This window comes from Ceratotherium simum, chromosome 20 (genome assembly GCF_057802395.1).
Source record: "Ceratotherium simum simum isolate JZ-2026a chromosome 20, ASM5780239v1, whole genome shotgun sequence".
Taxonomy (NCBI): Eukaryota; Metazoa; Chordata; class Mammalia; order Perissodactyla; family Rhinocerotidae; genus Ceratotherium; species Ceratotherium simum.
In genome coordinates, this window is record NC_141919.1 from 4,763,925 (window position 1) to 4,780,857 (window position 16,933).

General features: G+C 36.0%; 1 protein-coding gene across 13 annotated transcripts in view; it reads left to right on the plus strand.

Annotated features, from left to right (window-relative positions):
- AGTPBP1 (ATP/GTP binding carboxypeptidase 1) overlaps nt 1–16,933 on the plus strand; it is a 157,373-nt gene that overhangs the window by 44,491 nt on the left and 95,949 nt on the right. For 9 of the 13 annotated variants that reach the window (XM_087444324.1, XM_087444325.1, XM_087444326.1 and 6 more), the window contains 5 exons: nt 1,986–2,077; nt 5,535–5,598; nt 6,026–6,172; nt 8,752–8,883; nt 11,081–11,174. In XM_087444324.1, the coding sequence (XP_087300450.1) occupies nt 1,986–2,077; nt 5,535–5,598; nt 6,026–6,172; nt 8,752–8,883; nt 11,081–11,174 (529 nt within the window). The remainder of the gene's footprint in view (nt 1–1,985; nt 2,078–5,534; nt 5,599–6,025; nt 6,173–8,751; nt 8,884–11,080; nt 11,175–16,933) is intronic. The other 4 variants (XM_087444327.1, XM_087444332.1, XM_087444323.1 and 1 more) reach the window with 1 other exon arrangement.

The window sequence follows — 16,933 nt, forward strand, 5'->3', positions numbered from 1 at the left end:
GTTTTTTTTGGTTCTATGAAGATGAAAATGTAATGGTTTGTTAGTAGTGGGAATCTCAATCTTCTGAATATTCGAAGTGATGTTAATATTGAAAAATGATTTGGCTTTAGTATTAAATCAATAGTCTTATTTAAAAAAGTAAATCAAGGATGCATTGTGGATACTTAAGCAATATTTTATTTATTTTACAACTTTATACTTTTTGTTCGAGGCAGCTGGGCTGGGGAAACAATGAAAATATGGGGCGGCAGAGGAATTATATACTTTTTAAAAATGAGAAATTTGGTTTTACAAACATTAATGAGTTTTTCCTTGTTTTTAATAGGTAAAGAAATTTGTCATTCTTTTAAGCATTAGTCATATGGCAACAGGGAGCAGAGATGAACAGTGTCTTAGGTCTTCATATCACATGCAGGTTTTTACTTTAAAAGATTATAAGGCTTCTGTAAGTTTTACCAAGTTCATTATCTGGACCTGAGATGATGTTTTAAAGGAAAATATGATTATCTAATCTCCAGTGTATTTATTTCATAGGTAGTTATTGACAGTTGTCGTAAATAATATTATACTATAATCTCTCTGTAGTACATTTGTCTTTCTCTTTAATAACTCCTAATTTAGAATAACTTAATTTTCAGATGGATATCAGACTAATGATTTTTTAAACTTTCAACCAATTCTGAGATTTTGTAACTTGTATTGTACATCTCATACTTCATATTCTTGTGAAATTGTACATGTATGATTTGTATGTGTCAAAACTATACCACGTGTAACTTCTTGTTCATTCACAGTGGAGGTTGAGCAGCGTTTGTTCTGGGCAGAAATGTGATGTTCTGAAGGCCTAGCCTGACTTTTTTCCCTCCTCTTTTCATTGCCTCAGTGCTCATTATTCTGTTCTTAACCTCTCTTGACTATCTCCATATGGAACAAATTCGTACTACCAGTCTCTTGAATTTTATTGTGTAGTATGTGCTGTATTGAGGATGGGTTGTTTGTGTTCTGTTTTTAAAATCTCAAAGTGTGAAATGAATGCCATTGTCATCTTGTATTAGAAGAATTTCTGGCACTAATATTCACGTGTGAAAAAGCTGGAGACTTGTGCAACAGTCCTGCTAAAAGAATGATTCCTGTGACTCTTGTAGAAGTGCATTAAATTGGTGAAGGACTGTAAGCTTGGGGTTCAGAGATACCTGGATCACCTGGCCTCTTTCACTTACTTGCTTGATGACTTTGTATAGGTTTCTTCTACTTTCTGAACTTAAATATTTGGTCTGTGAAGAGTAATTTTTTCCCCAGAGGGTTAAAGTGAGTCATAAATGAGGTAATGTAGGTCAAGTACATGGAATAGTAACTATTAGTTCCTTTTGTGAATGTTGGCCTATAATCTACGTTTCCTCTCTTGTTGATCAAGGGAGAATAATTGTGGAGAAGCTCTGGAAACCTTTAAATAGCAGAAATAATTTATACTGCTTTTTTTCCATTTCAGTGAGATGAAAAGGATCGTTTGGGTGATCTGGTCTCCAAACTCTTGCAGAAGTAGCTCTTCCTTAGTTTTGTTTATTTTTGTGTGATTCAGAATTTTAAAATAGTATTAATTCAGTCAAAACATTTGAAAATGGTGGTACTATGTTTCTGTTTTCACCAAGTTTGATTAAACATTTTCTAGTTCTAGTCATAAAGATAATAAAGAGTTCTGCCATTACCACTCCTGCCTCACCTCCTGTACCTGTGGTACCTGTACTCTGTTACTGATTTTAAGATTTTAGATGGACTGACAGGGATTCACCTAGTCCATGATAGGAACTGTGATGAAATGCAAGGAACATCTTGTAAACTGAAATCTGGAAGTCCCTACAGAGTAGAATTGGCAACATCAGAGGGAGGAACATCTAAGAACTAATTCAGAGTATTTACTGGACCAATGGAGATTTGTTGATTCTATATAATAAAACTATATGTAATTTTTTTCTTTCATGTTTTAGAAGAAAGTTTTTTCTACTTTTCAGAAAAAACAAGGAGGGAAATGACAGCCAAAGGTTCTACAGGAATGGAAGTTCTCCTGTCAACATTAGAGGTAAATCACTGACAAGCTTTAATAATGTAACTATTAATACCAGCTAGTACAAAAGAAAAAAAATAAATGTGAAGCATAAAATTTTTATCCTAGAGGTAAAGCCAATGAATGGAAGTTTGTTTTATGTTTTAAATTATCATTTGGAACGGTGGTATAAACATATATATTATGTAAACCTCTGTTTCCCTATGATTATAGTGATAGCCTTATTTTAAATCATAACATGCCATTCTAATTGGTTATAGAAAATAAAGCATTAGCTGGAAATAAAGTTTTAGCTTAAAATAAATGATTGATATTGGAAATTCTCATTTATTGTATTGTGTTAGCTGATATATGTTTGTGATTTAGTTTACTACATATATTGGTTAACTATATTATATTGATAATAATTAAATTTCTTTGCCAGTATAAAAGTTTTCGGGTGGATCAGCAGGATGTCTTCAGAATCAGGGTTTTATGTTTTATTTAATGCAATTTTAAGAACAGGGAGTGAGTGCAGTACATTGTACACCTTGAACTTATACAATGTTATATGTCAAATTATATCTCAGAGAGCTGGAAAAAGAAAAAGAACAGAGAATGATTTCATGTTTTTGGATAGGAATTACTTTTTATTACAATGACATAAAGATGTCATTTTTCCCTAAATTGATCTGTCAATTTAAAGAAATCTCAATAAAAATACCAGCAGTTTTGTTTCTGAAGTCCAGTGGGAAAATAGTAAGCAGTAATAAAAAGGACATTTCTGAAAAAGAAAGAACTAGCCCCACCAAATAGCAAAGAACATTATAAAACTTCAGGAATTCCAATAGTTGAGAAATTGTGCATGAGTAGTAGATAGACATCAGTGTAATAGAATAGAAAGCCCAAAATTAAATTAAAATGCTTATGGGAATTTAGTATTACTTATAAAGGTAGCTGTTCAGATCACTGCGGAATGGAAGGATTGCTAAATAAGTGGGGCTGGGACACACTGGTGGCTCTCCAGAAAAGTACAATGTTGGAGCCTTACTTCCTGCACCAGAATAAATCCCATATCAAGCAAAGTTTTAAGCGTGGAAAATAAAATTATAACACTAGAAGAAGTAATGGGAGAAATTTTTAAATAATCTTACAACAGAAAAGGCTTTTCTAAGTATGAAAAAAAAACAGGAGCTGTAACAGAAAAGATTGATACATTCAGCTATATTAACAAAAGTGCTTTGAAGACAACACCATAGACACTTAGCAAAATGTGGGAAAAATATTTAGCTTATATAATTTCTTTAACATATAAAGAACTTCTACAAATTAAAAGAAAAAATCAGTAACCCAGTAGAAAAACGTGTAAAGGTCATGAGTAGACAGTTCCCAGAAAAGGAAACACAAATGGCACTTGATGTTGAGCATCGTTGTTTTTTTTTCTGTTTGCTGATGTCACAATTCATTGAGGTCAGCAGAGGTGGGAGGTGGCGAAATACAAATGGGAGACTTATCTGGGTAAGGCCTAGAGATAACAATGCGACTTCCGTTCAGGTTGGCCTGAGCTCGGTCATATGGCCCAAACCTAAGTACAGAAGAGCTGGTCATATGGCCCAAACCTAAATACAAAAGAGCTGGAAAACGTGGTGTGGCTGTGTACCAGGAAGAAGGTGAAATCAGTTTGCTGAACACATAGCAATATTGCTGCAACAAGCCATTCTTCTCTTTAACAAATGTCTGTCCCTCTCATTCTTCCAAATTCCTCCCCAGTGATCAGTGGTCCAGTTAATACCTCCAACGCTAAGACAAGGGTCTCTGGTTAATGCCTAGTCCTCTCTCTGGTCTGGATGTGCCTTTTTGGTTCCATCAGTCTGTGAGCTAAAATGGTGAAGCAGAGACAACACTCATTCCCTTTTGTGAAGGGAAAGAATAAGAGTCCCATGCCAGTCACTCATACACAGCAGTTCTGAAATTCCTCTGTATGAACATTGTAAAGGGTCTGGCCTGGTGGCGCAAGCGGTTAAGTGCGTGTGCTCCGCTGCGGCGGCCCGGGGTTCGCTGGTTCGGACCCCGGGCATGCACGCACTCACCGCTTAGCAAGCCATGCTGTGGCGGTGTCCCATATAAAGTGGAGGAAGATGGGCACGGATGTTAGCCCAGGGCCAATCTTCCTCAGCAAAAAAAAAAAAAGAGGATTGGCAGATGTTAGCACAGGGCTGATCTTCCTCAAAAAAAAAAAAAAAACATTGTAAAAATCCTTCTACTCTGAGTGAGGATGAGGCAGTTCCTTGAATAGGCCGTGATTATGCTTTCTGTGTGATTTTCTTCATCCAAGCATTGCTTTTAATAAGAGAAATGTAACCAAAGTACTATGTTTAAACATTTTCTCTTATTAGATTGGTCGTCCAGATTTTGGGAAATAGTTACTCTTCTGCATTGCTGGTGGGAGTATAAATTGCTCCATGAAGAGCAATTTAGTAATATTCATCAAAATAAATGCCCATATTCTTTGACCCAGAAATTCCAGGGATTTATCCCACATGCAGATATATTTGATCCCATGTAAATGGGATATGTACTTAGTTTCTTGTTGCAATTTTTTTTTTTTTTTGAGGAGATCAGCCCTGTGCTAACATCCACCAGTCCTCCTCTTTTTTTTTTTTTTTTGCTGAGGAAGACTGGCCCTGGACTAACATCCATGCCCATCTTCCTCCACTTTATATGGGACACCACCACAGCATGGCTTGCCAAGGAGTGCATCGGTGCACGCCCGGGATCCGAACCGGCGAACCCTGGGGCTGCTTCAATGGAGCTCATGCACTTAACTGCTTGCGCCACTGGGCTGGCCCCTGTTGCAGTTTTTTAATAGCAAAAGACTAAAAAAACTTATCTCATTGGTAGTTGACTGGTTACATAAACAATGGCATAACCATATAATGGAATACATGCTGTAGCCCTTAAAAAGAAGGAAGAAACTATTTATTTATATGTAAAAATATCAGTGTACGAAATAGTATTACAGGACAGTACATTTGGAGAAATCTGTATATACATGTTTATTTACATGCATTTCTTTGTGTACATTATCTTTGGCTGGTTACATAAGAAACTGATAATACAGTTGCCTTCTGAGAGGGGAGCTAGGTGACTGGGTAGTCACTGGTAGTCATACATTGTGGTGCCTTTTACATTTTCATTCATTTATTTGTATTATCTATTTGATAGAAGATGATGAATTCAAATGACAAACTAATTCCTCTTGTAATAATGTTGATACTAAGAAAATAATAGCTCAGATGATTTGCACAAATTCTTAAGGGCAAGAAGAGGAGACTGAAGTGATAAGTGAGAATAGTGGAAGCCTGAATATGTTTGTTCTTAGAGAAATTGGAAAGGTCATCTGTAAAATATAGGTAGTTCCCAACAGATAGAAAAAGTTTGGGAATCACAGATTTACGGTGGTTTAATAAAGCAAATAAACTATTTATTTCAGAACACGAAAGATCTTCAAACTACCCTTAATATCTTAAGCATTCTTGTTGAGCTGGTGTCAGCTGGTAAGTTTTTGTTTCTTTTGGTCTAATTTCTGTTTGTAAACAGTGATCAACAATGTATCGTGTGTACTTTATTTGGAATTTTCTGATAACTCATAGAGAGCCTATTCTGAGTATTGGAATTTGGAAACTGAAATGTCATACTCTTTTGTTGTTGCTTTGTTTTTGGTATCTTCCAGTATCCCGCAAACTACATATAAAACCCATGTGTTTCAGAGCCTTGAATGTAGAATTTTAGCATCAATTGTATTTCCTCTCTGTGCTATTTCCTAACTAAAATAAATGAAATAAAACAAAATTTTATTTGGATAGTGTTTGTTTGATTTCAGAAGTCATTCTTTAAATATTTCTTGATCGCTAACACGTTGTGATATCTAATATGTTATGGGAGGATTTGCTGTTTAAACATATTTTTTAAAAAAATTTTTAGGTGGAGGTCGAAGAGCGAGTTTCTTAGTCACCAAAGGTGGTTCACAAATATTGTTACAGTTACTTATGAATGCCAGCAAAGAGTCTCCCCCAAATGAGGAGTTAATGGTGCAGATTCATTCTATTCTCGCAAAGATTGGGCCAAAAGGTGAGGGTTTCACTTGTATGATTATCAATTCTGGAACTGTCTTTGTGACGTTGATTCTGTATGCCTTGAAACTGGTAAATTTTTTAAATCTAAAATGCTACTGCTTTTTTTTGGTCTTAGTCATGGAAGGCTTTTTACAGTCAACAAGTGAACTGCAAGAGTTGAGGATCCTAAATTCACGAAGAATTCCGTTGCATATGGTGGAAAAAGGAATAAAAATATGTCAAAATCACAAATGTTTCTTGGTGTGTGTGTGCTTGTGTGTATACGTGTGTAAAGGATACACATAACGTGGGTATTGTTGAGGCTGGAAGGAGGGAGTATGGATGGAAATGCTCTGAGGGGCATGGAGGTAAAATGTGTTTGCTTTTCAATTAGTAGTCTTATTTGTACTGCACAGTCTCAGTGCCCAAAAGATTTACAATCCAGTTAAAAAGACCAGAAGAGAGAGAAAAAATTCTAAGACTGATTATTACAACAGTAAGACATGCAAAATATTAAAAAATACAAATTGAGAAAACACGGGATATAAAGCAAAGGAGGAAGCTGATTTAGGTCAACAGAGAAAGGCATCCTTTGACTAGAACCTAAGTTCAGTTTATAGTGGGCTGTCTGCACAAAGATTAAAATTATTCCCTAAACTCTTAGAATAGTGATTTTTAAGAGTTCTGCCATAGCATTGTGGCATGCATGTGGGTTTTAAACTTTGAAGTATTTGGCTAAATGCTTATTCTAAAGAATGTGTGTTGGGGGCCGGCCCCGTGGCTTAGCGGTTAAGCGCGCGCTCTCCGCTATTGGCAGCCCTGGTTCAGATCCCGGGCGTGCACCAATGCACCGCTTGTCCGGCCATGCTGAGGCGGTGTCCCACATACAGCAGCTAGAGGGATGTGCACCTATGACATACAACTGTCTATTGGGGCTTTGGGGATAAAAAGGGAAAAAAGGGAGGAGGATTGGCAATAGATGTTAGCTCAGGGCCGGTCTTCCTCAGCAAAAAGAGGAGGATTGGCATGGATGTTAGCTCAGGGCTGATCTTCCTCACACACACACACAAAAAAAGAATGTGTGTATGTGTATATATTTATGTATTTGTATGTATTTCCCGCATATCTTTATGTATTGTATAAATATTTAAAGAATACTTTTAACAAGTTTTGTCTTAAAGAAAGCATCCCTGAGAGGACTTTAATTTTCTGGGTATTTTAGGGGCTTTAAGACTTAAACATATGTTCTGTTAATATAAGAAATATGTTAGCTCTCTCTTATTTTTCTTTAATTCTTGTACTTGAGATTTAAGGGCTCCCTTCTGAGATTTTTGGTGAAAATGAAAAATAAAATGAGAAAACCTTATTTATTGATGAATATTATCTTATGCTTTCTCTGCTATTTAGAACCAGATTATCTTTCTTCTGCTTTTCATGAAATGAAATTAAGACACTGATGTATTTAATTTCTATTTTTATTTCTTGAATGTCCCTTTTAAGTTGTAGCTCACTTATTTTCTTCTATACTTTGAAGTTTGTGTTATTTCCTTTATTATTTGTCCTAGTTTTCCATTTTTATGTCATTCAAGGACATTACGCAGTAATTTCTTGGGTGATTTTTCTATCTTTTTTTCCTCTTGCGAGATGAGAGTAATTTTCCTTCAGGAATATTTAGTTCTTTTTGACTAAAAATTACTGTTATTGATGAAATAACTCTGCTTGCTCGTCCCGCTTACTTTCTTTGCTTAAAATCTTAACATTCTTAAATTCTTGTTATCCAGATTGTTTTTTACTGTTTTAATCTCTTTGTGAGAATAAAAATCAAGAATTTCTTTTCTTCTCTTTCTATGTTAAGAATTAGATCCCTTTAGAAATTTATTTGATAATATTTGCTAGATTACTTTCTACATAAGCTGTTCATTTTTTCATTAATTTATATTCTTTTATAAGTCTGAAAAGAATACATTAATATTAAGTGAATAATTTTGGTAATGGACATTTAGATTCTTTTCATTTCTCCTTAGCCACGTGATGGTAATCCTTTGAATACATTGAACTGAACAGACTTACACGTGTAGTGGATTAATTAAGTTATTTCTTTCATAACAATCTGTGTCGGGCTACTGCAACCTCTGTCTCCCTGCCTTATCCTCCTACCTGCCCTTAGTACTTTCTTTCAAGCCATGTTGCATAAATATAAGGAGTATTTTTGAAATCATACAAGAAAATGATTACAATTTTAATTATTTCTGGTCAACTTTATATTTGATAATATGAATTCATAATATAAGTTTTTAGGGCCGGCCCAGTGACATAGCAGTTAAGTTCGTGTGCTCTACTTCAGTGGCCCAGGGTTCACTGGTTTGGATCCTGGGTGTGGACCTATGCGCTGCTCATCAAGCCATGCTGCGGCGGCATCCCACGTAGAAGAGCTAGAAAGATCTACAACTAGGTTACACAACTATGCACTGGAGCTTTGGGGGGAAAAAAATTTAAAAAAAATAAGTTTTTAAAATTCCATTACTTTATGACATCTTCATTTCATTCAAAAGTTATATACGAATAATTTGTGTTTGTTTATTCTTTTTTCAACAGACAAAAAATTTGGAGTGAAAGCTAGAATTAATGGAGCTCTGAATATAACCCTGAATTTGGTCAAACAGAATTTGCAGAATCATCGCTTGGTTTTGCCTTGTCTTCAGCTTTTGCGAGTATATTCTGCCAACTGTGAGTATTTCAGAGCAGCTTTTAGTTAACTCAGTGTTGTAAAGTTATGCAAAATAGAAGTTTAAAAGTACCTCTAACTCCATGAATCTTTAAAATTTGTGGATGAGAAAAAATATTTAATATGGCTCTTTGTAGCTTCTAACCTCATCACACACGAGTGATGTGGGGTAAGAAGGTAAGTGGACAAAATCTTGAGATTTCTCATTAATTCCCCCATACTGTAAAGGCCTGTATTGAGGGGGAGGAGTAGGCAGCCTGTGGAGAAGACGTGGAAGAATATGAGGGTATTGGCAGCTGGAAAAACTATGGTGCCCGTTTGGATTTTCACAGATGAGAGCAAAGCTCAGGAGGGGGCATGCGTAGTCACCTGGAGCTGATTATCTTCCGCGGTCAACAGGGAGGCAGCAGAACAGAGAATAAATAGCACAGGAGCCTCTGAGGAAGCTGGACAGAAGAGGGATCACAGAGAGATGGCCTCAGATGAAGTGTCTCCCCGCCCCCCACACACACACGCTCTCTCACTAATATTATGTCCCAGACCCATGAGGCATGGATTTTTTGTCTATTCTCTGACTATGAATTGGAGAGGTTAACAAAACACCTGAAATTGAAGTTGTAGAGTACATGTTATTGCAGAATATCATTGCAAAATAATGATAATCAAAGTGGTAGATATGTTTGTGCATATATATGTGTGTGTGTATATATAAATTTGTGTGTATGTGTTTATCTATTTTTCTATATCTGTACTTTAACAGTATGGCTAAAGATGTGCTCAGAGGAAAATAGCTTTGAACACTTAAATAATTAACACATAATTGAAAAGAACATAAGGAAATGAATTGGATATCTAACCAAAGAAATTAGGAACAGAGCGATAAACACAAGGAAAGCAGAGGAATGAAATAGTAAAGAAAAAAAGTACATTAGAAAATAAAAAAATAGTTGATTTAAAAAATAGAACAGTTGGATTAAAAACAAAGCAAATAAACCACTGAATACCCCAATTAAGGAAGAAGGAAGACAGCACAGATGTAAAATTAGAAAGGATAATAATAATAAACAGATACAGAGGAAATTAAAATTATCATACAAAACTTCGGGAGCTACATTTTGATGACGTTTTATTGAATTAACCACTAGAACGCTAGTAAATGGTTTATCTATAATTTTTTAAATAATATTTGTTTAGAGTTCAAAATGTTAGGCACAGTTTTCTGTTTAGGTACTTGTTTGCATATTTTGTGTGAAACTCTCAAGTTGGTGCCTCTTTTTCCTTCTGCAGTTGCTTTAATTAAGGTCCTCATTACCTCTCACCTGGGCCACAGCCTCCTAATGTGTCTCTCAAGTCCATCTTCCCCAGCGTGCTGTGAGGTCTGACCTGTATTTAAAATGCAGATCTGATTTTTTGTTCCTTTTGGTCAATTCCCTGTAGATGAAAGTGTTAATGACTTCTAGGCCCCTTCATAATCTGTTTACCTTCTTTGCCCACCTCATCCTCCTGTTGGTATGCATTTGTCTGATGCTGTATGTTGTAACAACATGTAACTGCTCACACGCGTGGTGTGCACTGACTCTGTTCTGTGATCCGCGTTGCTCCTGTCTCCAGAGATATTCCAGAGCCACATCCACCCCTGCTGCAACTCCTGTCCTGGCTCACTCCTCCTCATTTGTAAGGACTGAGCCCAGGGGTCAGTTCTCTAGAAATGCCTTCTGTTTCACCAGAGTTTAGGGACTCCTGGCTGGTGTAACCTAAACAGCCACTAACTCTAGTCTATTTAGAAAGTAATTTAGTAATTATTTGTTTATTGTTTCAATCATTCTCCCGTACACTGTGTTCTCTGATGAAGGCAGATGCTGTTTCTGTCTCTGATCCCCCATGACCTGGTGTTTGTTAGAGTTCACTAAATTTATTGAAGAAACAAATGTAGCAACTTAAAAGCATGTTTTTGTAGTAACATTTTGTTGTTTCATATAACTTCTTTCAGAATTTCCCTGCAACTTCCCGTAAAAAATAAAGCAAAGAAAAAAAAATCTTTCTTTCAAGTGATTGGCTAAGGTGGACTTTATGAGGGGCTTGAGTTTACATTTACTGAATACTTTGCGTATGTTTTTGGCTATGTATCACCAAGTATACACATTTCTACTTATTGAAGTTTTTAAATCATTTTACATCCTCTTTTTCTCCCCCTCCCAGCCGTGAATTCAGTATCCTTAGGGAAAAATGGAGTTGTGGAACTGATGTTTAAAATCATTGGACCATTTAGTAAGAAGAATTCAGGTCTTATGAAGTGAGTAAATGTTTTGAATGTAAATAGAGGTATATCCTTTGTTATTCTGGGCTTCATCATCTTGATCTGGACAATGAGCAGGTTGAGTTAAATTGTATGTAGGAGCCTTTCTTAGTTCTTAAGTAGTGATTTTATTATAATAAAGATTTTCTTTAGTATAAAGTTTAATCTTCAAAAGTACAACAAAATTAAAAAACTTTAAATTCACTGAATATAGTGTTACGGAAATTAGATAATTTTTTTTTTGAATATTCCTAGACACTATAAGAGGAAAAACGATCATTTATAGAGTATCATTCATTCAGAAACATTTACTGAGTGCCTACTATATTCCCTACCCAATTTTGCAATCTTTTAATGACTGCTCCTTCATTCTCACAATTATCTGAACGTATATTAAATTTATACATTTCTTTTTGTGTCAAAATAATGTCATTTTTTATTTTTTTGTTGCAGTAACATTGGTTTATAACGTTGTATAAATTTCAGGTGTACATCATTATACTTCTATTTCTGCATAGATTACATCATGTTCACCACCCCAATGCTGATTACAATCCATCACCAGACACATGTGCCTAATCATCCTTTTTGCTCCCCTCCCTCCCCCCTTTCCCTCTGGTAACCACCAATCCAATCTCTATCTCTCTGTGTTTGTTTGTTGTTGTTTTTATCTGCTACTTATGAATGAGATCATACGGTATTTGACCTTCTCCCTCTGACTTATTTCACTTAGCATAATACCCTCAATGTCCATCCATGTTGTCACAAATGGCTGGATTTCATCGTTTCTTATGGCTGAGTATTCCATTGTTGTATATATACCACATCTTCTTCATCCATTCGTCCCTTGGTGGGCACTTAGGTTGCTTCCAAGTCTTGGCTATTGTGAATAACGCTGCAGTGAACACAGGGGTGCATGTATCATTACGCATTGGTGTTTTCACGTTCTTTGGATAAATACCCAGCAGTGGAATAGCTGGATTATATGGTAGTTTTATCCTTAATTTTTTGAGGAATCTCCATACTGTTTTCCATAGTGGCTGTGCCAGTTTGCACTCCCACCAGCAGTGTATGAGAGTTCCCTTCTTTCCACATCCTCTCCAACACTTGTTGTTTCCTGTCTTATTAATGATAGCCATTCTGATGGCTGTGAGGTGATAGCGCATTGTAGTTTTGATTTGCATTTCCCTGACGGTAAATGATGTTGAACATCTTTTCATGTGTCTGTTGGCCATCTGTATATCTTCTTTGGAGAGATGTCTGTTCAGGTCTTTTGCCCATTTTTTAACTGGGTTCTTAGTTTTTTTGTTGTTGATCTGTATGAGTTCTTTATATATTTTGGAGATTAACCCCTTGTCAGATATATGGTTTGCAAATATCTTCTCCCAATTGTTAAGATTGTCTCTTCGTTTTGTTGATGGTTTCCTTTGCTGTGCAGAAGCTTTTTAGTTTGATGTAGTCCCATTTTCTTTTTTCTTATTTTGAGATATGTGTATCTCAAGGTATATGTCATATATGTATGTGCATTTGTGAGTGTGTATATGTATATATATACACACATAAATGTTTTGTGTGGCTGTGTTTGTGTGTGTGTGTGTGTATATATATATACATATATATACACAAAATTTGTATATTCATTTGTGGGTCCTTCAACCTTCACCTCAGAAAATAAAAGCAGTTTCCAGTTATTTGGTTATGTTTAGTATTTTCTTAAGCCGTATTAGAGGTCATTCTTTAAAAAAATTTTATTATGGATTTTTTCAAATATATATAAGGTAGAGTTTATATTATATTCAATTATCTTGAATTAGTTATATTAATTACTTATTATATTCAGCAGTTATCAACATTCTGCCATTTTTGTTTCATTTGTTCCCCCTCCACACTTTTATTTTTACTGGTGTATTTTTAAGCAAATCCCAGATGTCATTCATATTTATATGAATTCCTGTAAGCAAATCCAAGATATTTTCTCCTTTTTCTCCTAAATACTTCGGTGTATAACTCTACTAAATAGGAACTTAAAAAATAAGCACAATACTATAATCATACTCAACAAATTATTAATTCCTTAACACAATCTAAAATCCAGTCTGTGTTCAGTTTTCTTCAGTTGTCTCAAAATGCCCTTTTATAATTGATGTGTTTGAATCAGAGTCCAAAGAAGGTCTACACATTATTCCTCACTGTATTTGGAAATTTCCAAACCTACATAAAAATAGAGAATAGAATAATGAACCCTGATGTACCCATCACTTGATTTCAACAATAATCAACAGTATGCTTTTTTTTTTTTAGAAAAATGTTCATTTATTTATTTTTTGGTGAGGAAGATTCACCTTGAGCTAACATCTGTGCCAGTATTCCTCTATTTTATATGTGGGTTGCCTTCTTAGCATGGCTGATGGGTGGAGCAGGTCTGCACTGGGGATCTGAACCTGTGAACCCAGGCCTCCAAGCGGAGCATGAGGAACTTTAACCACTCAGGCATGGGGCTGGCCCTAACATTTTGCCATTTTTATTTCATCTTTTGATTCTCTGTCCCTTTTTTTTTTTCCCCTGGAGTATTTTATTTTATTTTTATTATTTTTTTTGTGAGGAAGATTAGCCCTGAGCTAATATCCGATGCCAATCCTCCTCTTTTTGCTGAGGAAGACTGGCCCTGGGCTAACATCCGTGCCCATCTTCCTCTACTTTATATGGGACACTGCCACAGCATGGCTTGACAAGCGGTGCATTGGTGCATGCCCGGGATCCAAACCCGTGAACCCCGGGCTGCTGAAGTGGAGCGTGTGCGCTTAACCACTATGCCACTGGGCCGGCCCCTCTTGGAGTATTTTAAAGCAAATATCAGCCATTACATTTGTTCTGTAAATTCTTTAAAATGATCACTATCAGACACAGAGCTTTTTTCTTTTAGTGTTACCACAGTATTTTTTATTTGCCCAACAATATTAATAATTCCTTAATATCATCTGATATTTTCTGACTGTCTTGTTGGCTTATTTAAACTACGATACAAATAAGATCTACACATTCTATTTGATTGATGTGATTTATAATCTTTTAAAATCAATAAAGTCCCCGTATTTTTTTCGTTTATTTGTTGAAGGACCTGGGTGATGTCTTATAGAATGTCCCAACATTCTGGATTAAGAGGACTGTACCCTGGGGTCATTTAACATGTAGATATATCCCTTGAATTTTCTGTAGACTCATGGAGCTAGAAGCTTGATTATGTAGGGGAGGAAGACAAATCCTCTACCCTCTGAGTCCTTCTGGCTGGGCTATGAGTTAAATCGACATGAGATAGAATAACAGAGAAAATCAAACAAAGCTTTATAACATGTATATATGGGAGAGATCCAGGAAAACTGAGTAACTCTGCCACCTGGCCAAGGTTGTCATCTTAAATAGCATCTTCAGCTAAAGACAAAGGAGGATGTTGGGGGTAGTGGTTTGGGACTTCAAAGGGGAGGAAGGCAATTCACATGGAGATGGAAAAGCAAATGTTTGGTAAACAGAACTTTGATAAGAATGGGCTTAGCAAGGACCCTCACGGTCTACCAGGTCTACCGATACCCAGAGTTATCTATGGCGATGGCCTGTCCTGGGGACAGGCCTTTTATCTTAAATTCTTTTAGGCAGTTAGGGGGAAGGCCAAAGTTTCTTTCAGAGTCTCTTGTTCTTAAGAATAATCAAGCCAAGGCAAGGAAACACGTTTTAGGGTGGCCAGTTCTGATCCCCCACAGTTAGATTTGGGTTCTTTACTTTTTCTGGTCAAAAATACCTCCTAGATGGTGCTGGGTACTCTGTTTTGCACCACTTAAGATCATTGAGTTGAGATGATCCATCCACTTTTCACCTAATAATTTAGCAATGTTTCATGACATTGGTTAGATCCATTATTTCTTTAGGGGTTGCAAAATAGTGACTTGCCTAATTTTCTCATTCTTTTTATTTTTATTAGCTGTAATTCTTTTATAAGGAAGAACTTGTCCACTCAACTATTTGGTTAAACATTACAAACAAATAAAGTTCAGAACATTTCCAGTCTTCTCACCCTTTCTTTCTTTTTTTTATTTGGTGAGGAAGATTTTGAATACGTCCAAAACCATGTAGAAATCAATGGGTCTAAACTTCTGAGAAAGGAGTATAGTTATTTAAATTATCCTTTCATTCTTTTCTCAATTTATATTTTAAAAACATAATTTTTTTTTACTTTAAAAAGAATAAGCTATTCATTGAACAAATATTTTATATCTTGATCTCTTTATCATTTTTAATAATCTTAGGGTCTCCTCCTCAATTAAAAAATCTTGACGTCTAGAGCATTTGTATGGCAGTTCTTCCTCTCCTTAGACAATGCCCTGCATTTAGTGGAGGAAGATTGAGAGATATTATTTATGTCTGAAGGGTGATGCTTCCCTTTAGGATTTCCTCTCCTTTCCAGTTCTAAGTTTTGGATTTAAACTCTTGTTAATCTGGAAGGAAGCAACTCAGGAAGTTATTGTAACTCTGTCTTCTTGAGTTTCCGCACAGGTTTGGAGGTTATTGCAAGGAATGTCCTGCAATTTAAAGTAACTTCATGAGTGCCTGGGGCTTAAGCTTTTCCTCCTTTACTACTCCTAAATCAGTAAGCCACAGGCTGCCTTTTTTCTGCTGCTGTTGTGAGGAAGATTAGCCCTGAGCTAACATCCGTTGCCAATCCTCCTCTTTTTGCCAGGGAAGATTGGCCCTGGGCTAACATCCATGCCCGTCTTCCTCTGCTTCGTATGGGACACCGCCACAGCATGGCTTGACAAGTGGTGCGTCGGTTGGCTCCCGGCGTGCTGAAGCGGAGTGCAAGAACTTAACCGCTACACCACCAGGCTAGCTCCTACAGGCTATTTTTTAAGCCATTGTTGGTTGTATTATTCTTTGTGGGACATATGAAGATTGGGAAAATATATGAGGAAGTATAAAATATTGACACTGAGAAATTCCAATCAATTAACATAATACAAACTATGCATTTCAATAAATATATTATTCTAAATTTTTTTCATAACTTTTATATTATAAATTCCTACTGGCTTATAAGTGTCATAGAATTTCAGAAATTCCTTTGTACTGAAGTTTTTTAAGATACCTTTTGAATAACATTTTGGTAGAAATATCAATACGACTTTGTACCAAACTTGCTAATTTCCTTTAATCTAGTAGAGCTGTGCAACAAGCATGATGGGCAGAAAGAACTAGGTTCATATCCCAGTTTTGCCAGTGTTGAAGAATAAACATCAACAAAAAAACATGTAGTTTAATGATTAGAAACTGTCAGAAGCACTTTTATTGGGTTCAAATGTGTTCTAAACATCTGTTAGCAGGGAGAAAGACTGTTTCTGGAAAGTACTCTTCGATTTTTATACTACTGAATAAAGACTTAGCTGTGGATGGGAAAATCCTATGAATTCATTGCAAGTGATTTCATCTAAGTTGATTGTATTAGTTTCCTAGGGCTGTTGTAACAAAGTACCTAATACAAGTTGGGTGGCTTAAAATAACAGAAATTTATTGTCTCACTGTTCTGGAGGCTAGCAGTCCAAAATCAGCTTGTTGGCAGGGCCACTGCTCCCTCTGAACCTGTGTGGGAGAATCCTTCCTTGCTTCTTCCTCGCTTTTGGTGGTTTGCTCTAAATCTTGGGTGTTCTTTGGTTTATAGCTGCAACATTTCAGTCTCTGCCTCCATCATCACATGGTGTTCTTTCCTGGGG